This window comes from Culex pipiens, unplaced genomic scaffold (genome assembly GCF_016801865.2).
Source record: "Culex pipiens pallens isolate TS unplaced genomic scaffold, TS_CPP_V2 Cpp_Un0003, whole genome shotgun sequence".
Taxonomy (NCBI): Eukaryota; Metazoa; Arthropoda; class Insecta; order Diptera; family Culicidae; genus Culex; species Culex pipiens.
The window spans coordinates 754,214-779,264 of NW_026292820.1; the positions used below are offsets into that span (position 1 = coordinate 754,214).

General features: G+C 34.3%; 2 protein-coding genes across 5 annotated transcripts in view; one reads left to right on the forward strand and one right to left on the reverse strand.

Moving 5' to 3' along the window:
* Positions 1-25,051, forward strand: part of LOC120424220 (scavenger receptor class B member 1) — a 130,258-nt gene that overhangs the window by 99,477 nt on the left and 5,730 nt on the right. For 3 of the 4 annotated variants that reach the window (XM_039588274.2, XM_039588275.2, XM_039588276.2), the window contains exon 8: positions 46-123. The exons of the other annotated variant lie outside the window; for it this stretch is intronic. In XM_039588274.2, the coding sequence (XP_039444208.1) occupies positions 46-123 (78 nt within the window). The remainder of the gene's footprint in view (positions 1-45; positions 124-25,051) is intronic. 4 annotated transcript variants of the gene reach the window in all.
* Positions 2,331-6,601, reverse strand: LOC120424221 (uncharacterized). The gene is made up of 4 exons (XM_052711368.1): positions 5,388-6,601; positions 5,286-5,327; positions 4,993-5,198; positions 2,331-4,018 (listed from the first exon to the last, which is right to left on the reverse strand). Exons 1-4 carry the CDS (start codon positions 5,451-5,453, stop codon positions 3,772-3,774), a joined length of 561 nt encoding a protein of 186 aa, XP_052567328.1. The 5' UTR covers positions 5,454-6,601; the 3' UTR covers positions 2,331-3,771.

The window sequence follows — 25,051 nt, forward strand, 5'->3', positions numbered from 1 at the left end:
AAGCAATTTCCGTAACTATACATTAACGTCTCTTCTTTTCCACAGGAAATGGGCACCGCTCTCCGCGCTCGGGCACGAATTCAGATCAATCTTGCAGTCAGTCAAGTGGTGGATATTAAACAGGTGAGGATTTCTATGTCTTTAGTATACACTGCACACGGAAAGGGGATCCATCGCCAAATCGCGATAAAGTTCGCTAAAACTAGCGAAAAATGTCGCTAATTTCTCAGCCTGCACAAAAATTACCTAGAATCGCTATTTTTTTCGCTGGTTTGGAAACCGATGAAATTCTACCAAATCAGTGAAAAAAAACACTGGTTTGGTGAAAAATGTCGCTGTTTGGGGGATCAGTTTTGCTAGAATCAGAAAATTTTCTCGCTGGTTTGGAAAAAGCGGCAGGGCACCAAAATCAACCAGGAGATTATTGTACTAATTTTGGGAAACAATTCGCTGGTCCAGCGGATTTCTTCACTGGACCAGTGTTCTTTTACGCTGGATCAGCGTTTTCTATCGCTAACGTCCGGGTTTTTTTTTCCGGCGGCAGCAGCTCGTACCAAAATCAACCAGTAGATTATTGTGCTGGTTTTGGGAAACAATTCGCTGGTCCAGCGGAACTGGTGTTCTTTTACGCTGGATCAGCGTTTTCTATCGCTGACGTCCGGGGTTTTTTTTTGCCGGCGGCAGCAGCTCGTGCCAAAATCAACCAGGAGATTATTCTACTGGTTTCGGCGAAAAATCCGCTGGTTCAGCGAATGTTTCCACTGGACCAGTGTTTTTTTGCACTGGATCAGCGTTTTTTATCACCGACGTTTGTTTTTTTGTTTTGGCGGCAGAAGCCTATGCCAAAATAAACCAGAGGATTTGAGAACCAGAGATTAATTGGGAATCGTGTAAAAGCATGTGGCAAAGTGGTTGTTTAAAACCGTCTTGCATGTTGTTTTGTTTCCAGCGCGTGACCGGTTACCGACCTAAAAATCTTAAAGTTCCGTTCCGGTTGACGGAGGTTTACGGATGGAACAATCGTTAGAAAAGATTTCGCAGTAACGGAAGCAGAATTAAAAGAAAGTCCAGCCAGGTTGTACTTACTTGCCACATCACAAACTGTTCCGCGGCCATGGTCAAGTTCCTCGTTGTACTTACTTGCCACAGCACAAACTGTTCCGCGGCCATGGTCAAGTTCCTCGCCTACGATTCTTGCTGCCACCTGCGACAATTTGTGCACTCATCTATGCAGCAGTACAAATACATCTCCAGCTTCACTGCACCGTATTTTTCTGCTGCGAGAACTTTATGGAAACGTGCTTCTTTTCATTGAAAAGAACCATCACCTGTTGAGTATGTATTTTAATGCTGAACACTTGATGCAGAACTTTTTCATGCTTTTTTGTTTTGAAAAAAACCCTAAAGCAATTCGATTGCCACAAATCGCTTCCAAACGTGAACAATAACAAGCATTTATGACGGCTGTCGGAAGGATGTGTATCAAACCAGCGAAAACTTTCGCTGGAAAAGAAACCGTTTCGGAAATAACAAACCAGCAAAACCAAGTTGCTGGATTTGATTTCGCGCAGCCACCTTTTTCAGCAAAAAATTTCGCTGGTTTAGAGAAAAATTTCGCTGATATCAGCAAAACCAACCCAGCAAAATTCGGTCGCTGGTTTGGCGATCGATCCCCTTTCCGTGTGAGCAAAACTCCCACAGCGCATCGAAGTTTTTCTCACATGATCTGGCCCTGCTGTACAGAAAACTCGAATAACAATCGCAAAACACTTTAAATTTCGGTGATTGGCCATGAAACAATTTCAATAGCCAAACACTTAAATTTTAAATGGTCTTGAAAAATAATAAAACACGGAAAGGGGATCGATCGTCAAACTAGCGACCGAATTTTGCTGGGTTGGTTTTGCTGATATCAGCGAAATTTTTCTCTAGACCAGCGAAATTTTTCGCTGAAAAAGGTGGCTGCGCGTTAACGTACAAGCGATATACAGGTTCTCGCTTGCTAGTCGTGCACGCTACCACTGCGCCGGCCAGCCACTTGAAAACGAGGGAGTTTTTGTGCTACTCGTTCTAGCCTCGCTTCTAGCATAGAATAGAGAAAGATAGAATTGCCACTCATTTACCGACTGGGGGACAAAATTGTGCTGCCTAACTGATGCCAGCGGCGAAACGGGGAACTACAACACCCTGCGCATAATACTGCCAAGAATGTGGAGAACTGGTTGGCACATATATATTATTCATTAAAAATGTAAAATGATTTTAAAAAACATGGAAAACAAATCAAAACAATTATGAAAATTCAAGATAAGTGCATCCCTTAACTAGGATTTTTTTTAAAATAAGATTAAATGATTTTTATTTCGCATCAGCATCAGCATCTTTTTTTTCTAAATTCCAAGATTATGCCAAATAAGTTGACACCCGTTTTCACTTCTCCAAGACATCTGTTTTGTCATGTTGACATTTCGTTGTCGCTGTCAAACCAAGTGAAGAACCGGAAGAGGAAAAGACTATTTTGCCGTTCGGAGTGAAGAAAAGTGGTCGTGGTGTTCCAGCTTGAAGATTCTGAGGAAGAAACCCGGCTACGCCGGCAACGGTTCCCGAGTTGTGCTTGACGTCGACGGGCTCCTCCTCTTGCTCGTTGTCCGCCTTGCCTTGCCTGTTGCGTGTTTCGACCATGATTTGCATCAAATTTTCGTCATGGCGCTCGACAGGCGTTTCTCCTTGCGGGTAACGTCCAGCAGGGTGGCGTCCGGGTATTTCTTCAGGAATTTTTCAATCGTGTAGCACTGCGAAATTGCCGAGAACCTTTAAGCAGGCACCCACGAGATTCGCCCGGGCAGGTTAGGCGGAAAGTACTAGAAGTCTTAACCGTGTTCCGGAACGTACGCAGTATGACGCAGTCTTCTTCCGGCTTAAAATCTTGTTTCTCAGTGGCATCTTCTTCACCACTTTGTTCCACTCACTCGGTTCTCGTCGACCAACCTGACCAGCAAAGCCTCCGCACTCCAACTTAAACCGCAATTTGCGCCCAATCCTAACGTTCAACCGCCTTCACTAGTCTCGTCTTTTCACCCAGCTTCCAAGCACCATTTCACATTTTTGATCGTCAACTGAACGTCAACAAGCCTTTTTCCATCTGTCACTGTCAAACAAAACGCACCCTCCAGAATGCACAGGGCAGTTCCACACGGTCAGCTGGATGTACTCAAAATCAAGTTCGATTCACTCATTTTGGACCATGCGTGGAGGAATTCATTTATGAGTTTAATGCTGAAACTCATAAATAAGTTTAGCGCTCGAACTGCAAAATGAGTAGTTTGATACAACCGGGATTTTTTTGTTTTTTTTTTTGTTTTAAATGCCTTAAAAAAGCCTGTTCATAACTAAATACGATTGATTTCGGAAATAAAGGTTGAGGAAACAATTATCTTGCTTTTTTTGTTTTATTCCCAGACGCATTTATATTGAATCAATACATTTCTGACTCGTTCTGTTTGACCGCTGAATTGCTCCTCCACCATCGCCTTCCCATCGTACTCCTTTCCACGCTATTAGTGGTGGGCCAGGTCGGTTCCTGCCACTTCCTCCGCCACATATGCATGCGACTGCTGCGGCAGGGTGTGATCCCGAGGGTGGCGGTCCGGGAGATTGATTTTGGTGGAACAAGTTACCGAACTGGGTCGACGAGGGCAGTTTGCTTCCCTTCGCTGCCTCATTGATGGTTCTGCGAAGGTGGAAGTGCCGAAAAGGCCGAGGCTTTCGGGTTCAATCCGGAAATGTGGGGCGGATGGTAGCCCGCTCAGCGGTGGACTCGACTGCTTTGGAAGTTTGATGACGAAGAGTACAGCCCAGATTGAGATTGTTGCTGATGTTGTTGCTGTATCTGTCGCTGCATGTGATCATCGGATGAGAATGCTGTTGTTGTTGCTGCGCAGACTGGGTTGCGAATTTCCGGAAGGTGGTGTCGTCGAGTTGCTCGATGATTTGGAGCTGACCGGCAACCGGCATCCGCCTGAGAGGAGAAAAAAAGGAACGTTCAACTCGTGAACTTCTAACTGATCACTAACTTATCCTACCTGCAGCGGTTTGTGCTAGAACATCTGGCAACGCCATGTGACCCCAGGTCCGTGTCCGTAACCCGACCTCCTGCATTCCCGCATCAGACTTCCGAGCTCGATAGTAGTGGTTCGGCCCTCAGTGATGCACTTGGTGATGCATTCCACCAACCTCACCGTGACTAACGCTGACCCCCCAGAGAAGCGGAAGAGGTTTGTATTCCGCTGCTGATTGGACCGGCGCTGCTGTTGGACACGGCGGCAAGCGTCGATATTCTTTCTAGGATGAACTTGACGGCGTCGTTTAGGAAGGTATGTTTAAGGTCGACCAGTTTGGTGACTTCTTGCAGAATAAGCTTTTTGACGAGCTGTCTCATCGTGGCTCGCCGGAGGCACCCTTAGGTCGTTCCAGCGTTTCTCGCAACTTCCGTGGAAGCGCTTGCATCGATCGTTCAGGTGCTTCTTGTCAACATAAACTTCTCCCTCATTTAACACTTCAACGGCTATGGCGGCCGTCGGAGCTTTGATGATAATATTGGCCTGTTTACGTCCGACGCTTCGTGCGTTGAGGACGAATCGGAAGTGTGCGTGTGGGCCAAAATTTGAGGATCTTGGATTGCTCCTTGTCGTAGTATCTGGAGGAATAAAGGAATGAATAAGCTGCCGAGCTTCCGTGGCCGTGAGGTTACGGGTTTCGCCTAGTAAGCGGAAGGTGACTGGTTCGATTCCTGTCTGGCTCGGCAAAGTCAGATCCCTTAAAAGAGTAAATATGCTCACTGGGAATACTGACCGGTAGGGGATGGGTTTCGACTAGCGGCGTGCTGGGTTTCCAATCCAGAGGTCGTGAGTTCGATTCTCGTACCGGGATGATGAAGTTTTAAATAAGAAACTTTATTCAGAACAGTTTATAGACATATTTCTGTCAACTTACCTGTTGTCTACGCCTACGGAAGTTGATGAGAACCGAAATGCTAAAGCGGTCATCGATACCACGAGTATCCGCAGTTGCAGCATCATCCGACAAACGTCTGAACTGGTCAGGCCAACGTGAAGCGCACAAGTCCTCGCCCTCGGTCCCGCCAAGTCATCCAATCCCCTTCCAAACACGGAACGATTTCTGGGCATCTCATGCAGCAACGGAGATTCTGCGAACACCAGGTCAACTCAGCGCCAGCTAAAATGAGGTGTCGTACGTTTTTCACCCGCGGCCAGCTTGTTGACCGCCGGTGCTTGTACAGGCGTCGGCTGTGCTTCCAAGGCATTCACCTGAGCAAAGACAAAAAAATAAACGTTCAACTGCGTGAACCTACTTAACCTCTATCTTACCCAACCTGCAGCGGTCGTTATCGAGCACAAACGCTTAGGCGACACCATTTGATCCGCCGGTTCCATTTCCTCGATCCCTACCTCCTCCGTCCCCGCCTCCAACGCCTGATGGTGGACGACCCGTGATGCCCTAAACCAACCACACCGTGACTTATGGTGGTGACATAGAGACCACCGTAATGATTTCCGGCGCCACTTCCGTCGGCTCCAGCACCACCACTCGAATCGTTAAACAGCGAGTATTCGTGCGCCTCCCCAATTCGCAAGAAAGTTGTTGTTGATCTTGGACTGCAGTTGCTGGGCGATGGCCGCTGCGGCTGCTGCCGCTGAAGAGCAAGAAGCGGAAAAGGTTGGTGTTCCGCTGTCGACTGGACCGGTGCTGCTGCTGGAAACGAAGGCAGTTGTTGATATTGTCACTGTCGCGGATTAAGTGGGCGCGATTAATTGGAATGAGCTGGAGGTTGTCCGATCGGGGAAATCGATTTGCTTGAGCCGAATTCGATTGGGGCCGGGGGATTTGGTGATGAAGGCTTAGCCGCTTCGATTTAAGAAATATAATAAATATAAATTAATTTAAATAATACCATCCGTAAAGTCTACAAGGATTGTCCGGGAGTTGCAAAATAATTTGGAGGAGTAAGGTCTTCATTTGCGTTTGAATCTTCCAACCAATCTGGAATTTCCAAAAACAAAGGTTGACTTCTCACCTTCGTCCGGTTTTGCACCTTCCGGACCGTCTGGAAGATGCAAAAGCAAAAGACATACATTCCTCCTCCAACGATCGTTGCACCTTCCGGACTTCCAAAAACAAAGAATGAAATGTTTATCCGGCCAAGTTTGTACCTGCCGGACAATCCGGATTCCGGATGGGGCAAAATTTGTTGGAGGAGGAAGTTTTTCCTTTGCTTTTGCATCTTGAGACACAGCGGGAACTGGATTGCCACTTTTGCCAGCTGGAAAAGTGGTCACTCAATCCTCCCGGACCATTTCGGCAAGGGGGAAGTAGATTGACATTTCTTCCAGTTGGCAAAAGTGGACCATCACAACTCCCGGACCTTCCGAAAAGAAAAAGCAAGTTTGCCACTTCCACCAGCTGGAAAATGGATAACTGAACATTCCGAACCATTCGGAGAAATTTCCATTTTCGCCAGCTGAGAAAATGGGCCTCTGCTACACCCGGAACGTTCCGGGAAAGAAAAAACAAATTGCCGCTTCCTGAACTGAACTTACCTCGACTTAGAAAAAAAAGCTGACTGCTGCTGACCATTTCTTCGCCAAGTCCAAACTACTCAAACGTCAGTTCAGCTTTTGAACTGTCGTTTGAGTGAAAAATCCACTCATAATCAAGTTCAGAAAACCACTCATTTTCAGTTCGAGACCCGAACTTGATTTTGAGTGGATTTGAACTTGATTTTGAGTACATCCAGCTGACCGTGCATCAAAGTGCACAGTGCGCATTTCGACCGTTTCGAGCAGTGGTGGCGCTGTCGGCAGTGTCCCTTGACGTTTACAAGGGGGAATCGGCAAGTGGCGAGGGGGATGTCACTTCCGCGCTAACCGAGCGATAAAGCTTCCTTTTCAAACCTTTGCAGCGTTCACTTTCACCTTTCCGCTTTAACTTGCTTTAACGCGCGTTAACCGCGATAACTTGCTTTTGGCTTTCCTTTTCTTGCGTTCTCGCATCACACTGCTCGATTTTTTTTGACAGCGAGAACTGTCAAGAGCAAATGACAGTTCTCGTTGTCAAATCAGTCGAGCAGTTTGTTTTGCTAGATTTTTTTCCGTCACCGGACGGATGGTGGTCAAAAAACGGTGGCGCTCTAGGAGGAAACAAGATTCTCGCCGCGTTGTGCTGATGCAACTTCCGAACGGAACATTAATGAAAACGGGCGTGTTTCGGGGCCGGTGTTGGCTGCGAAGAGCCTGCTAACGGAGCTGTACCACGATGAACCTGCGGAGGGCAAAACCGGTGGGGACAGATCAGCCGTCGGAACCGTTTCCTGCGCCTTCGAAGGGTTCCTGTTCCAGCGATTCGAGACGGGTTGGTTTTTCGTCGATTTCATGGTGGAGGAATCGAAAGGTCGCGCGACACTCTGAAGGACCAGAGCAGAAGATTGGAAACCTGGAAGTGGCCATTAAGATCCTTGAGCTGGCTGGTGAGAATCAGAGCGAAGCGTTCGAACATCGGCATGATTGATGCGACTGGCTGTGGACAACAATAACGCTGCATACAGGCAACGCGGCCAGCTTGGAGGACAGCATCGACTGCAGACGGCACAGGCTCCCATTGTTCCGGAGACCGTCGCAGTTGCGCCCAACAGCGGCGGTGGATCCCGCTTGAGCTTTTTGGTCAAGGACTCGGCCACGCTGTTTAACATGCCGGACGCGGCCGACAAGGGGTAAAACGAAGATCTACCTGTACAACCTGAAATGCTGATGAAGACGTGTGGGTGCTCATATTCAGCCCAGATGTTAGTTATATATTACCGAACAACCCCTAAAAATTTCATGGGGATCTGATATTGAAATCGCTCTTAATTATTGTATTAATGCATAAATAAATTCTAAGCTAAAGTAAAATAAACAGTATCAACAGAAAAAAACAGGATTTTATTCAATTATGTGTACAAAATCATACCGAACTAAGGAGAGAGTGAGTGGTTCAGGTGCGGAGAATCAGGTGAGCTTTGCGCCAGTGGGTCATCTTCTTGCGCATCAGGATGAACCAATCGTAACCGGTCAATTCACTGCGCGGAACGGTTTCTTCGATTGGCGACAAGGAGGGCAGGAAAGGTCCAGCATGGAGATGCTGCTCTGATGAACAACGCCATCACTTCGCTGTTGATCTTCCACGGAATGCTGCCCAGCTGGTTAAGTGTGTCCTTGGCGGCCGACGCACTCTCTGATGCAGCGAGAATATATCTAGTGTTCTGTTCTGGCCCAGTGTTCAACAACAACAAACGTCTAAAAATATTTAAAAAAAACTGTATGCACTTTCGATCGAAATGCTTGTTCAGATGAACAGGCTTACCTTTTACTTTTCCACATCGCATACCACGTCGGCTCTTCCCGGATGAGTTGCTGCTTAGCTTTTCCAGATTCTCGTCAGCGGCCGACAGAAGCACCTTAATTTTTAGATTCTCCAGCTGCAGCGCGCCGGACTGTTTTGCTGCGAGTCGCACTAAAATGCCAATGCCTAGCAGGATGTCGATTGAGCGCTGACACCGGAATGTTCCATAGAATCTACCAACAAATTTAAAAATTAAAAACTTAAACTCGCCGGATAAAAAAAACTTACCCATGAACTTTTTCTCCTCCTCGAATTCCACCGAAATCTCCTCCAAATTCCTCCGCTTACCACTTTGGGGCGAAGTTTCTGTTGGGCAGCAACTTGCCTCCTTGCGAGATATTCCGGCACCGTGGCCTGCAGATGTTGGAACGGGCGATCACATCGATGCAAACTTTCGAACAGATCGCAACGACCGAGACGAGCCTGGTCCTGGTTATCACCTTGTCCTTCATCTTCTCCTTCTCGGCGACCTCCAGCTCAGCAATCTTCACCATCGAGTCCTTGATCTTGTCCGTGTCCATCGGCGTGTTGGCGATCAAGATCTTTGCGTTCACTTGTGTTCGGCTTGTGCACAACGGTCTTCTTGTCCAACAGGAAACCCTTGTCCAGGAACGAATCCTCCAAGCAACAGCCGGCACATAGTTTTGGCGCCTGCTTGGCCGCACTCGTTTGAGGGTGAAATTTTTGCTCCAGCAACTTTTCCGCCTCGCTCAGCATTGCAGCAACTCTGACACCAACACCGTCACGGAAGTCATTCCACGCCAACCTCATCGTCCTGGAAGCGACTCATGTCCACGCCGACCGCCTTCAAAATCGAGCCCCGACGTTGGTGACCTCAACCCGGCCGGTGCTACGGCCGTGCGCAATCTGAACCTTGTCCATTCCCTCCGGGCCGAGTGTGCTCTTTACCAGATTGCCGATCGTGATGGCCCCCACAAACGAGGACAGCCGGGCGATCACCCCGGAGCAAACTTTTCCGGTCGTTGACAAAAAATCGCAATTTTTGCTTTGTTTTTTTCTTTCTGTCAAAACTGCTTGAAAAAAACCAAAACAAATACCGAGTTGCCAAACATGACCAAAAACTGCTCGACGGCAAGGTTGCAAGATAGATTTCCCTGGTTGAAAAGTCGAGCAGACGCTGGTCGCTTTAACTCGCTTTAACGCGCGTTAACTTGCGATAACTTGCTTTAGGGTGGCGTTATGTGAAAACTCGGCACGATGAGTAGCGTTGATGCTTTTCGAGCTCGTTTTTGTGCGTTTTAGTGTGTTATCGCGGAGTGACGTCCCCCTCGGCAAGTGGCAATTCTACTTATCTCTGTTCTATGCCAAAACCCAATCGATTTTCAACTCAAACATTTGAAAAGGTCATAATTCATGTCTACGTTTTATTTTTCATATAATAGTTTATTCAATTAGGTTATTTTGCAAATATTGATTATCCTGGTCTTATTCTCTACATTATCCCCCTTCTCTACTCTTTTTTTCTGTTTTCTTTCTTTGGCTCTACTGAATTTTTAATATTTTAATATGAAGTGTCAAATAATGGAATGTTATTTAAAAGTTATTTGTTTCAACAGTATTAAATTATGGGTAGATATACATTTTCCAAATCTCACCTCTATGTTTTAGATCACTGTAGATATCTGTCAAATGAATCAAAATTTCGTTTCTTGTGAAAGCAAAACTCTCAGTTTTATCACATAATATTGACAAATGGTTTGCTTATTTGTGTACTGAATTTATTATTTTCAAAGTTATCCTATCTACTTGTACTTTTTTAAACTATATGTAAAGAATTGGTAGAGGTAGGAAGATGAGTAGACTAATGATGTACTGTGGTACGCGCGGCTGGTGCTGCCCCGCGCAGTACTAATTCTCGCCTGTTTAGGTGGCAGTTCTGAAGTCGCTCTTTCTCTTTAATTTAAATTTTCTCTGTGGTCCCACTCTCACCAAATTAACCCTCCCAGCTTACTGCGATCGGTGGCGCGAAGATGCACCGATCTGATCCATGTATGTTACACACAAAGAAAAAATACTCTAAATTTAAAAAGATCGTTCGTTGGATTAAAAGTTCGCGTTGGTGAATATTCGTAGAAAGTTCAAACTTTTTAATTTAATAGTTGGAAAGTTTTTGATACTACCATGCATTTCTGGAACAAAATCGTTGTATCGGTAAAAGTCTTTTACTTTTCATATAAGAAAAAACTTTTCATCGCAAGAATAAAAAACACTTAACATTACAGTGATGATTTTCGAAAAATGTGATGGATTTTATTTCAATATTTTAATATTAAAACAGTATGTTTTCGTTTTATTGTTGTATTTAACGCATCTGCTTATGGTTAGCTAACTTCCGCGTCCGAAGACCCCTACGGATGGACGTTTCGTAGGGCAGCAACATCGCGCCCTTCATTTTGGAGCTCGACAGCGATGTAGAGAACAGGGTGGTCTCGTTGCCGGCCATCATCTGGACAGGCTTGGAGGAATTGGCCATTGGTTGTTGATTCGGGAAGGGAAGTCGACGTTTTCCGGCTGGGAAGTGAAGCGCCTGAAACTCGGCCTGAAAGGATAGTTCCCGATCACTTCGTCCTCCCAGATGTTGCAAACTCGCCGTCAAAGTTCATCCGGAAGAAGCCGCGCCATCGCGAGATGAGCGTTTGCGGGTGGGAGTTGCTGAAAGAGTTTGAAAGTAAATGAAATTGGCTAGACACTGAACACATTCTCAATACTCACCGGTGACTTCTTCGGTATTCCAGGTAGATGTTCTTGATCAGGTTCGTCGGATCTCGCTCCAACCTCTGGAAGTAATCCGATTACGACAGTTCCAGGACCTGCGGCTTTCGTACAGACGGTCCTTCCAGAACTGGTGCAAACTGTTCTTCCGGATGTTTAGGTAATACTCGTCAAACATGTCCCGCAACGAGAAATGGACTGCGGACCCTCAGGACATCCCACACTGACCCGTCATCACTTCCGGCACATAATGCTGCTGATGGTCATAAACCGCCGGCACCGAGTGCAACATCCGCACTGACCACCTCCGATTATGCCGCTTCTCGTCGTTTTCCTCTTCCGTCGGATCCTTCTCCTCACCGTTAAAATTAACTGGTACTTGTTCAAAAAGCGGATGCAAATCTGCTTCAACTTCAATCTCGTCTACCCACCGCGTTCCACCCCGGGAATACAACCGGTGCAAATTCACATCCCGACCTCCGATCTTCGGCAACCGCATAAACGGCGTCCTACAAAAACAAACAAAATCAATCACAAACGCCACCAAACACCCAAGCTTCCTTCTTACCCATTCCGGTCGTGAAACAGCTGCAGGTCCAGCAGGAAGCTGGCCTTATCCTTTTGAAAACCAACTTTCCCCTAAATCCCCAAACTTGTTCCGCTTTGGCACCATCCTCCTTCGAAGGTTTCCGCTTCCAAGTCGTGGTTTATGTCCTGGCTGTGGCCGCGCTCGGCATTGATTGCCGTCGTGAACCACACCTCACTAACCACCGAAATCACCTGCACCTGAACGTTTGTTTACATTTCGGACTTAGGCGTCGACGGTTACACGAGAACGACAAAATGAAAGAAATTATATAGTCGAATTAAAAGTTAAAACTTTTAATTCAGTAAGCAATGAGATTTTCAAAAACTGTAGCAGTAAAAGTTTTCATTTTCAAAACAAGAAAAAAACTTTTAATGTAGCAAATTTTGACCACCTTTTCTTTCGAGAGTAAGTTACTTTTGTCATTACAGTAAAATTTTTTTGTGTGTACTTGTAGTTTTTGTCATAGTCAGATCCCAATAAACGTCCGTTGGAAGAAGTTCGGTCTGTTTGCGAGTGGCAAATAAAAGTTTGCGTTTTAAGTAGCCCGCCGTGTTTGATTTCCTCCGGAACTCTCCAGAGTGATCCGGCCCCATCCGGTTCTGTACACTATATAATTTCTTTTTACCAGATCATCCAATTCTAAACATCTTGCTTTCTTTTATCACACAAATGTATTCTTCTTAGCACTCTGTGGCGCGTTGCGAGGGCCATGCGTAGAGGTTCCGTTCCAAACGAGAGTGTGGAAAAATCGGACAAGTGGATATTGGATTTCGCCAAGAAGGTGTGCCCGGACTCGGTGCCGACTCATCCATCATTCGACGTTGTTGATGGGAGCGATGCTAATCCTCCCTTCTTGATGGTAGAGCTCTCCATAGCACTATTGACGGGCAACAACACTGCTCCTGGTCCGGACAAGATCAAGTTCAGCTTGCTGAAGAATCTTCCGGACGTCGCCAAGCAGCGTCTGTTGAATCTGTTCAACACGTTCGTGGAGCAGAACGTAATTCTACACGAATGGCGACAGGTCCGGATGGTTGCCATTCAAAAGCCCTTTAAGCCGGCATCCGACCACAACTCGTATCGTCCAATCAGCTTGCTGTCGTGTCTACGCAAGTTGCTGGAGAAGATGATCCTCGACCGCCTCGAACCATGGATGGAACGAGAGCACTTGCTGTCAGACACGCAGTATGGCTTCCGGAGAGGCAAGGGAACAAGCGACTGTCTAGCCTTGCTGGCCACAGGGATCGACATAGCCCGTGGTAAGAAACAGCAAATGGCTTCTGTATTCCTAGACATCAAGGGTGCATTTGATTCAGTCTCCATCGAGGTGTTGGGAGTAAAGCTTCGGCGGAGCGGTCTCAATCCGACGATGTGCAACTTCCTCATCAACCTGTTGTCAGAAAAACACATGCACTTTGTGCAAGGTGATCTGGCAATCACCCGGATAAGTTACATGGGTTTGGCACAAGGCTCACGCCTTAGTCCATCCATGTATAATAGGGTGTAATATCAAAATCGATTTTCCAGCACAGCAATTTTTCAGTTCCTTTTGGGGTCCTAAACAACTCCCCAAAGTTTGGGAACGATTGGTTTAGTCCTCACTTTGCGCAAAGCGATTCAATTTTCCATATAAATTTGTATGGGAAAACCCATTTTTTTTTTAGTTTTGATATTTATAAAATCACGTTTCACGCTGTACTAACACCGGATTCATATTCGGATGCTCTGGAATGTGCTCTACAACTTTCCCGAAGAGAGTATGGTGCTAGCTTGTCCCTGAAAGAAGATACAGCGTCCTCAAAACTCGTCTAAAACGTGATTTTCGAGCAAAAAACACGTTTTAGACGAGTTTTGAACACACTTATCTTTTTAGTACCGATGTCTTCGCATTGTCTTGGGATGCATGCACTCAACTCACAACATGACCCTCGAGGTCTTGGCGGGAGTATTGCCTCGGCGAAATCGTTACTACGAACTGTCTTACCGGTTCCTGATCCGGTGTGATTACAGGAATAAACTGGTAATTGACAACAGTCCTTCAGCATCACGGTGGTATGGGTCCGCGCTCATTGCTCGATTCCGGGTAATGAGAAAGCGGACTTGCTCGCCAAGAAGGGTGCTGAGAGTGGAGACATTTTTGAAAGGCCAATTAGCCTACAAGAATGCTACGGTTTTCCGAGGCAGCGTGCGCTTCTGGATTGGCAAAAACAATGGGACGACGACACCAAAGGACGTTGGATGTATTCCATTAGGGTGTAATATGGTTGTATGGAAAAAAATAAAATTGTCCAAATTTAGCGAGCACAGCAATTTTTCAGTCCCTTTTGGGGTCCTAAACAACTCCCCAAAGTTTGGGAACGATTGGTTTAGTCCTCACTTTGCGCAAAGCGATTCTATTTTCCATATAAATTTGTATGAGAAAACCATTTTTTTGGATTTTGATATTTATAAAATCCACGTTTCACGCTGTACTAAAACCGGATTCATATTCGGATGCTCTGGAAGGTGCTCTACAACTTTCCCGAAGAAAGTATGGTGCTAGCTTGTCCCTGAAAGAAGATACAGCGTGTTCAAAACTCGTCTAAAACGTGTTTTTTGCTCGAAAATCACGTTTTAGACGAGTTTTGAACACGCTGTATCTTCTTTCAGGGACAAGCTAGCACCATACTTTCTTCGGGAAAGTTGTAGAGCACCTTCCAGAGCATCCGAATATGAATCCGGTTTTAGTACAGCGTGAAACGTGGATTTTATAAATATCAAAATCCAAAAAAATGGTTTTTCCCATACAAATTTATATGGAAAATAGAATCGCTTTGCGCAATGTGAGGACTAAACCAATCGTTCCCAAACTTTGGGGAGTTGTTTAGGACCCCAAAAGGAACTGAAAAATTGCTGTGCTGGAAAATCGATTTTGATATTACATCCTAGTATTCCATACGACCTAAGGTGCAAAGAAAAGCCTGGTTCAAGGGAATGGACTTGACGCGTGGATTCATCAGAACGATGTCCCGCCTTATGTCGAACCATTACTCTTCCAAGGCTCATCTTTACCGTATCAACATGAGTGATACGAACCTTTGCGACTGTGGGCAGGGTTATCAGGACATCGACCATTTCGTATGGGCGTGTCCAGATCACCATGTTCACAGAATTAATTTGAAAGATACCCTCAGGGCCCGAGGAAGACCACCAGAAATCCCAATGCGAGACGCGTTATCTCAACTAGACCTTGATGTTCTCTATCCGATCTATCAGTTTCTCTCAGATTCCAAAATATCTATTTAGTTTTCTCCCAGTTAGTTTTCCTTCAGTTAGTTTTCCTTCAGTTGGTATAACTCGCCTTCACACAAAGCCGTCGTTTCTGGTTTACACCGGAAGCGAAGCAAGATCGCCCCAGCAGCTGGACACCGAGTTGCGGCTGAGGACAAAAGCAAAGGCCAGCAGAGCCAACCAAGACCCCTACACAATCCCCCTTCCCATACCACGCCTTGTCTTTAACATCAATCCCTTCCCTACTAACCCCGAGTAGGCCGCGGGTAATCGGATCCCCTCCCTCTAGCATTTACACACAAGATCCTCTGTAATTATTAAGTCAAATGTAATTACAAAAGCCGACTCGTTCCTAACCAGGTCCCAGTACCGAAAAGGACCTAATAAAAATAATTTTATGAAAAAAAACGTATTCTTCTTCTTAGTTTTTTTCTTTCCTCATTCTTGGTAACATTTTGGCCTCTTTTCTTTTTTTGTTGTTGATGTCTAGTTTTATTTTACGTTTTATATTCAAACTAGAATTCTTGAATTCATAGGAAAGTATTCTAATAATTCAATTTGCAAAGTCATTTTCAGTTTTGAATATTTTCCTTTAAGTTTCGTTTATTTTCTCTTCAAGCTAATTAAAATTTTCAACATCATAAGAAGTCATTCTACTTATAACTTTATAACTTCTTTAATTTTTTTTTCAAATGCGTTAATAAAAGATTCAGCTATTCAGGCCACCGTACTTCTTCAAACTTTATTATCTTCTTCTATTATAATTTAACCACTCTAATTATTTTCCAATTCATAATACTCATTTCATTCCCTACAAGTAAAGTACCAAACTCATATTTTTTGTTGCTCACCAAAATGTATTAATGATTTCCAGACTATCGTTGCTTATATGCTTACAAATCACTGAGAAAATCCCATTTAATTTAATTTTATCCTGCATTTTTCCTGTTTCTGTTGGTCTGTTCAATGCTTGAATATGGTGCGTTCTGATTTTCAAGTTACCGCTTTTAGTTTTTTTTAACTGATAGAAATTTCCAAAACAATTCCAAATTATTTCTTCTTTTGGGATCGTTCCTCTTTTCATATTGAGAAAAACACTTTTTTTTATCAGAAACTCCATCCAATAATCAGACAAAAAGCGTGTAGATTTCAAAACATTTCCACATTAAACCTTACCGTTTCTTATACTTTTTTTTTAACTGACAAAATATTCAGAATCATCATAGATAGTTTATTTTATTATCTATTTTTTTGCGAGAATCATTTTTATATTATTTTCTTGTTAAAGTCACAAATTTCTAGTTTCTTACATTTTGTACTTAAACCGATATTTTCTAATCATTCGAAATTCTTTTGCTCTTTTGTTTTCTTGAAAAAAAAAACATTTTCTTTTTTTTCAGGAACTCTAAACATCCCAAATAGTACATTTTTTCATTATTTCAAATATCACTTTTATAGAATTATCTCCAGGAACTCACTCCAATGATCAAACATAAATTCAGTTTAATTGACAAGCTACCGTTTCTTACCTTATGGAAACTGACACAAATTTCCAAAATCGTCTTTTTTTGTGGAAAACAAATCAATCCTACTTTAAAAACGGATCATAATACTTCAAAATCATTCCAAATTAAGTTTGTTGCTCTATCATAAAAAAATCACTTTTATTTTATGTACTCTAGAAACTCAGTCCAATGTTTAAGTACGGTATGCTGATCGGAAGGAACGCGGTCAAGAAATGTTGCGTGTTCTTTTCGTGACCCCCCCAAGAAAAGTTGACATTTCGGTATGAGCGCGATTGACGGTGTGCGCGCTTGAGGTTCTTTCGAAGAAAAAATAAAAAGATTAAAAATATTCAAATCTTAAAATTAAATAGATTTTAACAACAATTAAAAACAAAATGAAGAAATCAATAAATAAAAGCAAATTTAGAAATTCTTAAATTCCAAAACAAGAAAAACTAAAATTAAAAAAAAATGTAATAAGGAAATTAAATAATTAGGAAATTAGGAAATTTGGAAATTATGATATTAGCAAATTAGTTAAATAAAGAAAATAAGAAAATAATGAAATTAAGAAATTAGGAAATTTATATGTAAGGAAATTAGGATGTAAGGAAGTTAGGAAATTTGGAAATTAGGAAGTTAGGAAATTAAATTAGGAAATTAGAATATTAGGAAGTGTGGAAGTTAGGAAGTTAGGAAATTGGGAAATTAAGATATCAGGAAACTAGGAAATTAAGAAGTTAGGAAATTAAGAAGTTAAGAAATTAGGAAATCAGGAAATTAAGAAGTTAGGACATTAGGAAACTAGGAAATTAGGAGTTTAGAAAGTTAGGAAGTTAAGAAATCAGGAAATTTGGAAGTATGGAAATTTAGAAATAAGGAAATTATTAAATAAGGCTGGTACAAATGTTTAATTTTTTTCTGGAATTCATAAATTCTTAAATTCTTGAATTCTTAAATTCTTAAATTCTTAAATTCTTAAATTCTTAAATTCTTAAATTCTTAAATTCTTAAATTCTTAAATTCTTAAATTCTTAAATTCTTAAATTCTTAAATTCTTAAATTCTTAAATTCTTAAATTCTTAAATTCTTAAATTCTTAAATTCTTAAATTCTTAAATTCTTAAATTCTTAAATTCTTAAATTCTTAAATTCTTAAATTCTTAAATTCTTAAATTCTTAAATTCTTAAATTCTTAAATTCTTAAATTCTTAAATTCTTAAATTCTTAAATTCTTAAATTCTTAAATTCTTAAATTCTTAAATTCTTAAATTCTTAAATTCTTAAATTCTTAAATTCTTAAATTCTTAAATTCTTAAATTCTTAAATTCTTAAATTCTTAAATTCTTAAATTCTTAAATTCTTAAATTCTTAAATTCTTAAATTCTTAAATTCTTAAATTCTTAAATTCTTAAATTCTTAAATTCTTAAATTCTTAAATTCTTAAATTCTTAAATTCTTAAATTCTTAAATTCTTAAATTCTTAAATTCTTAAATTCTTAAATTCTTAAATTCTTAAATTCTTAAATTCTTAAATTCTTAAATTCTTAAATTCTTAAATTCTTAAATTCTTAAATTCTTAAATTCTTAAATTCTTAAATTCTTAAATTCTTAAATTCTTAAATTCTTAAATTCTTAAATTCTTAAATTCTTAAATTCTTAAATTCTTAAATTCTTAAATTCTTAAATTCTTAAATTCTTAAATTCTTAAATTCTTAAATTCTTAAATTCTTAAATTCTTAAATTCTTAAATTCTTAAATTCTTAAATTCTTAAATTCTTAAATTCTTAAATTCTTAAATTCTTAAATTCTTAAATTCTTAAATTCTTAAATTCTTAAATTCTTAAATTCTTAAATTCTTAAATTCTTAAATTCTTAAATTCTTAAATTCTTAAATTCTTAAATTCTTAAATTCTTAAATTCTTAAATTCTTAAATTCTTAAATTCTTAAATTCTTAAATTCTTAAATTCTTAAATTCTTAAATTCTTAAATTCTTAAATTCTTAAATTCTTAAATTCTTAAATTCTTAAATTCTTAAATTCTTAAATTCTTAAATTCTTAAATTCTTAAATTCTTAAATTCTTAAATTCTTAAATTCTTAAATTCTTAAATTCTTAAATTCTTAAATTCTTAAATTCTTAAATTCTTAAATTCTTAAATTCTTAAATTCTTAAATTCTTAAATTCTTAAATTCTTAAATTCTTAAATTCTTAAATTCTTAAATTCTTAAATTCTTAAATTCTTAAATTCTTAAATTCTTAAATTCTTAAATTCTTAAATTCTTAAATTCTTAAATTCTTAAATTCTTAAATTCTTAAATTCTTAAATTCTTAAATTCTTAAATTCTTAAATTCTTAAATTCTTAAATTCTTAAATTCTTAAATTCTTAAATTCTTAAATTCTTAAATTCTTAAATTCTTAAATTCTTAAATTCTTAAATTCTTAAATTCTTAAATTCTTAAATTCTTAAATTCTTAAATTCTTAAATTCTTAAATTCTTAAATTCTTAAATTCTTAAATTCTTAAATTCTTAAATTCTTAAATTCTTAAATTCTTAAATTCTTAAATTCTTAAATTCTTAAATTCTTAAATTCTTAAATTCTTAAATTCTTAAATTCTTAAATTCTTAAATTCTTAAATTCTTAAATTCTTAAATTCTTAAATTCTTAAATTCTTAAATTCTTAAATTCTTAAATTCTTAAATTCTTAAATTCTTAAATTCTTAAATTCTTAAATTCTTAAATTCTTAAATTCTTAAATTCTTAAATTCTTAAATTCTTAAATTCTTAAATTCTTAAATTCTTAAATTCTTAAATTCTTAAATTCTTAAATTCTTAAATTCTTAAATTCTTAAATTCTTAAATTCTTAAATTCTTAAATTCTTAAATTCTTAAATTCTTAAATTCTTAAATTCTTAAATTCTTAAATTCTTAAATTCTTAAATTCTTAAATTCTTAAATTCTTAAATTCTTAAATTCTTAAATTCTTAAATTCTTAAATTCTTAAATTCTTAAATTCTTAAATTCTTAAATTCTTAAATTCTTAAATTCTTAAATTCTTAAATTCTTAAATTCTTAAATTCTTAAATTCTTAAATTCTTAAATTCTTAAATTCTTAAATTCTTAAATTCTTAAATTCTTAAATTCTTAAATTCTTAAATTCTTAAATTCTTAAATTCTTAAATTCTTAAATTCTTAAATTCTTAAATTCTTAAATTCTTAAATTCTTAAATTCTTAAATTCTTAAATTCTTAAATTCTTAAATTCTTAAATTCTTAAATTCTTAAATTCTTAAATTCTTAAATTCTTAAATTCTTAAATTCTTAAATTCTTAAATTCTTAAATTCTTAAATTCTTAAATTCTTAAATTCTTAAATTCTTAAATTCTTAAATTCTTAAATTCTTAAATTCTTAAATTCTTAAATTCTTAAATTCTTAAATTCTTAAATTCTTAAATTCTTAAATTCTTAAATTCTTAAATTCTTAAATTCTTAAATTCTTAAATTCTTAAATTCTTAAATTCTTAAATTCTTAAATTCTTAAATTCTTAAATTCTTAAATTCTTAAATTCTTAAATTCTTAAATTCTTAAATTCTTAAATTCTTAAATTCTTAAATTCTTAAATTCTTAAATTCTTAAATTCTTAAATTCTTAAATTCTTAAATTCTTAAATTCTTAAATTCTTAAATTCTTAAATTCTTAAATTCTTAAATTCTTAAATTCTTAAATTCTTAAATTCTTAAATTCTTAAATTCTTAAATTCTTAAATTCTTAAATTCTTAAATTCTTAAATTCTTAAATTCTTAAATTCTTAAATTCTTAAATTCTTAAATTCTTAAATTCTTAAATTCTTAAATTCTTAAATTCTTAAATTCTTAAATTCTTAAATTCTTAAATTCTTAAATTCTTAAATTCTTAAATTCTTAAATTCTTAAATTCTTAAATTCTTAAATTCTTAAATTCTTAAATTCTTAAATTCTTAAATTCTTAAATTCTTAAATTCTTAAATTCTTAAATTCTTAAATTCTTAAATTCTTAAATTCTTAAATTCTTAAATTCTTAAATTCTTAAATTCTTAAATTCTTAAATTCTTAAATTCTTAAATTCTTAAATTCTTAAATTCTTAAATTCTTAAATTCTTAAATTCTTAAATTCTTAAATTCTTAAATTCTTAAATTCTTAAATTCTTAAATTCTTAAATTCTTAAATTCTTAAATTCTTAAATTCTTAAATTCTTAAATTCTTAAATTCTTAAATTCTTAAATTCTTAAATTCTTAAATTCTTAAATTCTTAAATTCTTAAATTCTTAAATTCTTAAATTCTTAAATTCTTAAATTCTTAAATTCTTAAATTCTTAAATTCTTAAATTCTTAAATTCTTAAATTCTTAAATTCTTAAATTCTTAAATTCTTAAATTCTTAAATTCTTAAATTCTTAAATTCTTAAATTCTTAAATTCTTAAATTCTTAAATTCTTAAATTCTTAAATTCTTAAATTCTTAAATTCTTAAATTCTTAAATTCTTAAATTCTTAAATTCTTAAATTCTTAAATTCTTAAATTCTTAAATTCTTAAATTCTTAAATTCTTAAATTCTTAAATTCTTAAATTCTTAAATTCTTAAATTCTTAAATTCTTAAATTCTTAAATTCTTAAATTCTTAAATTCTTAAATTCTTAAATTCTTAAATTCTTAAATTCTTAAATTCTTAAATTCTTAAATTCTTAAATTCTTAAATTCTTAAATTCTTAAATTCTTAAATTCTTAAATTCTTAAATTCTTAAATTCTTAAATTCTTAAATTCTTAAATTCTTAAATTCTTAAATTCTTAAATTCTTAAATTCTTAAATTCTTAAATTCTTAAATTCTTAAATTCTTAAATTCTTAAATTCTTAAATTCTTAAATTCTTAAATTCTTAAATTCTTAAATTCTTAAATTCTTAAATTCTTAAATTCTTAAATTCTTAAATTCTTAAATTCTTAAATCTTAAATTCTTAAATTCTTAAATTCTTAAATTCTTAAATTCTTAAATTCTTAAATTCTTAAATTCTTAAATTCTTAAATTCTTAAATTCTTAAATTCTTAAATTCTTAAATTCTTAAATTCTTAAATTCTTAAATTCTTAAATTCTTAAATTCTTAAATTCTTAAATTCTTAAATTCTTAAATTCTTAAATTCTTAAATTCTTAAATTCTTAAATTCTTAAATTCTTAAATTCTTAAATTCTTAAATTCTTAAATTCTTAAATTCTTAAATTCTTAAATTCTTAAATTCTTAAATTCTTAAATTCTTAAATTCTTAAATTCTTAAATTCTTAAATTCTTAAATTCTTAAATTCTTAAATTCTTAAATTCTTAAATTCTTAAATTCTTAAATTCTTAAATTCTTAAATTCTTAAATTCTTAAATTCTTAAATTCTTAAATTCTTAAATTCTTAAATTCTTAAATTCTTAAATTCTTAAATTCTTAAATTCTTAAATTCTTAAATTCTTAAATTCTTAAATTCTTAAATTCTTAAATTCTTAAATTCTTAAATTCTTAAATTCTTAAATTCTTAAATTCTTAAATTCTTAAATTCTTAAATTCTTAAATTCTTAAATTCTTAAATTCTTAAATTCTTAAATTCTTAAATTCTTAAATTCTTAAATTCTTAAATTCTTAAATTCTTAAATTCTTAAATTCTTAAATTCTTAAATTCTTAAATTCTTAAATTCTTAAATTCTTAAATTCTTAAATTCTTAAATTCTTAAATTCTTAAATTCTTAAATTCTTAAATTCTTAAATTCTTAAATTCTTAAATTCTTAAATTCTTAAATTCTTAAATTCTTAAATTCTTAAATTCTTAAATTCTTAAATTCTTAAATTCTTAAATTCTTAAATTCTTAAATTCTTAAATTCTTAAATTCTTAAATTCTTAAATTCTTAAATTCTTAAATTCTTAAATTCTTAAATTCTTAAATTCTTAAATTCTTAAATTCTTAAATTCTTAAATTCTTAAATTCTTAAATTCTTAAATTCTTAAATTCTTAAATTCTTAAATTCTTAAATTCTTAAATTCTTAAATTCTTAAATTCTTAAATTCTTAAATTCTTAAATTCTTAAATTCTTAAATTCTTAAATTCTTAAATTCTTAAATTCTTAAATTCTTAAATTCTTAAATTCTTAAATTCTTAAATTCTTAAATTCTTAAATTCTTAAATTCTTAAATTCTTAAATTCTTAAATTCTTAAATTCTTAAATTCTTAAATTCTTAAATTCTTAAATTCTTAAATTCTTAAATTCTTAAATTCTTAAATTCTTAAATTCTTAAATTCTTAAATTCTTAAATTCTTAAATTCTTAAATTCTTAAATTCTTAAATTCTTAAATTCTTAAATTCTTAAATTCTTAAATTCTTAAATTCTTAAATTCTTAAATTCTTAAATTCTTAAATTCTTAAATTCTTAAATTCTTAAATTCTTAAATTCTTAAATTCTTAAATTCTTAAATTCTTAAATTCTTAAATTCTTAAATTCTTAAATTCTTAAATTCTTAAATTCTTAAATTCTTAAATTCTTAAATTCTTAAATTCTTAAATTCTTAAATTCTTAAATTCTTAAATTCTTAAATTCTTAAATTCTTAAATTCTTAAATTCTTAAATTCTTAAATTCTTAAATTCTTAAATTCTTAAATTCTTAAATTCTTAAATTCTTAAATTCTTAAATTCTTAAATTCTTAAATTCTTAAATTCTTAAATTCTTAAATTCTTAAATTCTTAAATTCTTAAATTCTTAAATTCTTAAATTCTTAAATTCTTAAATTCTTAAATTCTTAAATTCTTAAATTCTTAAATTCTTAAATTCTTAAATTCTTAAATTCTTAAATTCTTAAATTCTTAAATTCTTAAATTCTTAAATTCTTAAATTCTTAAATTCTTAAATTCTTAAATTCTTAAATTCTTAAATTCTTAAATTCTTAAATTCTTAAATTCTTAAATTCTTAAATTCTTAAATTCTTAAATTCTTAAATTCTTAAATTCTTAAATTCTTAAATTCTTAAATTCTTAAATTCTTAAATTCTTAAATTCTTAAATTCTTAAATTCTTAAATTCTTAAATTCTTAAATTCTTAAATTCTTAAATTCTTAAATTCTTAAATTCTTAAATTCTTAAATTCTTAAATTCTTAAATTCTTAAATTCTTAAATTCTTAAATTCTTAAATTCTTAAATTCTTAAATTCTTAAATTCTTAAATTCTTAAATTCTTAAATTCTTAAATTCTTAAATTCTTAAATTCTTAAATTCTTAAATTCTTAAATTCTTAAATTCTTAAATTCTTAAATTCTTAAATTCTTAAATTCTTAAATTCTTAAATTCTTAAATTCTTAAATTCTTAAATTCTTAAATTCTTAAATTCTTAAATTCTTAAATTCTTAAATTCTTAAATTCTTAAATTCTTAAATTCTTAAATTCTTAAATTCTTAAATTCTTAAATTCTTAAATTCTTAAATTCTTAAATTCTTAAATTCTTAAATTCTTAAATTCTTAAATTCTTAAATTCTTAAATTCTTAAATTCTTAAATTCTTAAATTCTTAAATTCTTAAATTCTTAAATTCTTAAATTCTTAAATTCTTAAATTCTTAAATTCTTAAATTCTTAAATTCTTAAATTCTTAAATTCTTAAATTCTTAAATTCTTAAATTCTTAAATTCTTAAATTCTTAAATTCTTAAATTCTTAAATTCTTAAATTCTTAAATTCTTAAATTCTTAAATTCTTAAATTCTTAAATTCTTAAATTCTTAAATTCTTAAATTCTTAAATTCTTAAATTCTTAAATTCTTAAATTCTTAAATTCTTAAATTCTTAAATTCTTAAATTCTTAAATTCTTAAATTCTTAAATTCTTAAATTCTTAAATTCTTAAATTCTTAAATTCTTAAATTCTTAAATTCTTAAATTCTTAAATTCTTAAATTCTTAAATTCTTAAATTCTTAAATTCTTAAATTCTTAAATTCTTAAATTCTTAAATTCTTAAATTCTTAAATTCTTAAATTCTTAAATTCTTAAATTCTTAAATTCTTAAATTCTTAAATTCTTAAATTCTTAAATTCTTAAATTCTTAAATTCTTAAATTCTTAAATTCTTAAATTCTTAAATTCTTAAATTCTTAAATTCTTAAATTCTTAAATTCTTAAATTCTTAAATTCTTAAATTCTTAAATTCTTAAATTCTTAAATTCTTAAATTCTTAAATTCTTAAATTCTTAAATTCTTAAATTCTTAAATTCTTAAATTCTTAAATTCTTAAATTCTTAAATTCTTAAATTCTTAAATTCTTAAATTCTTAAATTCTTAAATTCTTAAATTCTTAAATTCTTAAATTCTTAAATTCTTAAATTCTTAAATTCTTAAATTCTTAAATTCTTAAATTCTTAAATTCTTAAATTCTTAAATTCTTAAATTCTTAAATTCTTAAATTCCTAAATTCTTAAATTCTTAAATTCTTAAATTCTTAAATTC

Bases quoted from the DNA above. Each gene is read 5' to 3' on its own strand.
- LOC120424221 (XM_052711368.1), bottom strand. From the start codon at position 5,453: ATGGAACCGGCGGATCAAATGGTGTCGCCTAAGCGTTTGTGCTCGATA. The intron at 5,328-5,387 runs GTAAGATAGAGG...GTCTTTGCTCAG, and splicing joins TAACGACCGCTGCAGGTTGG to GTGAATGCCTTGGAAGCACA. The intron at 5,199-5,285 runs GCGGTCAACAAG...GCAGAATCTCCG, and splicing joins CGACGCCTGTACAAGCACCG to TTGCTGCATGAGATGCCCAG.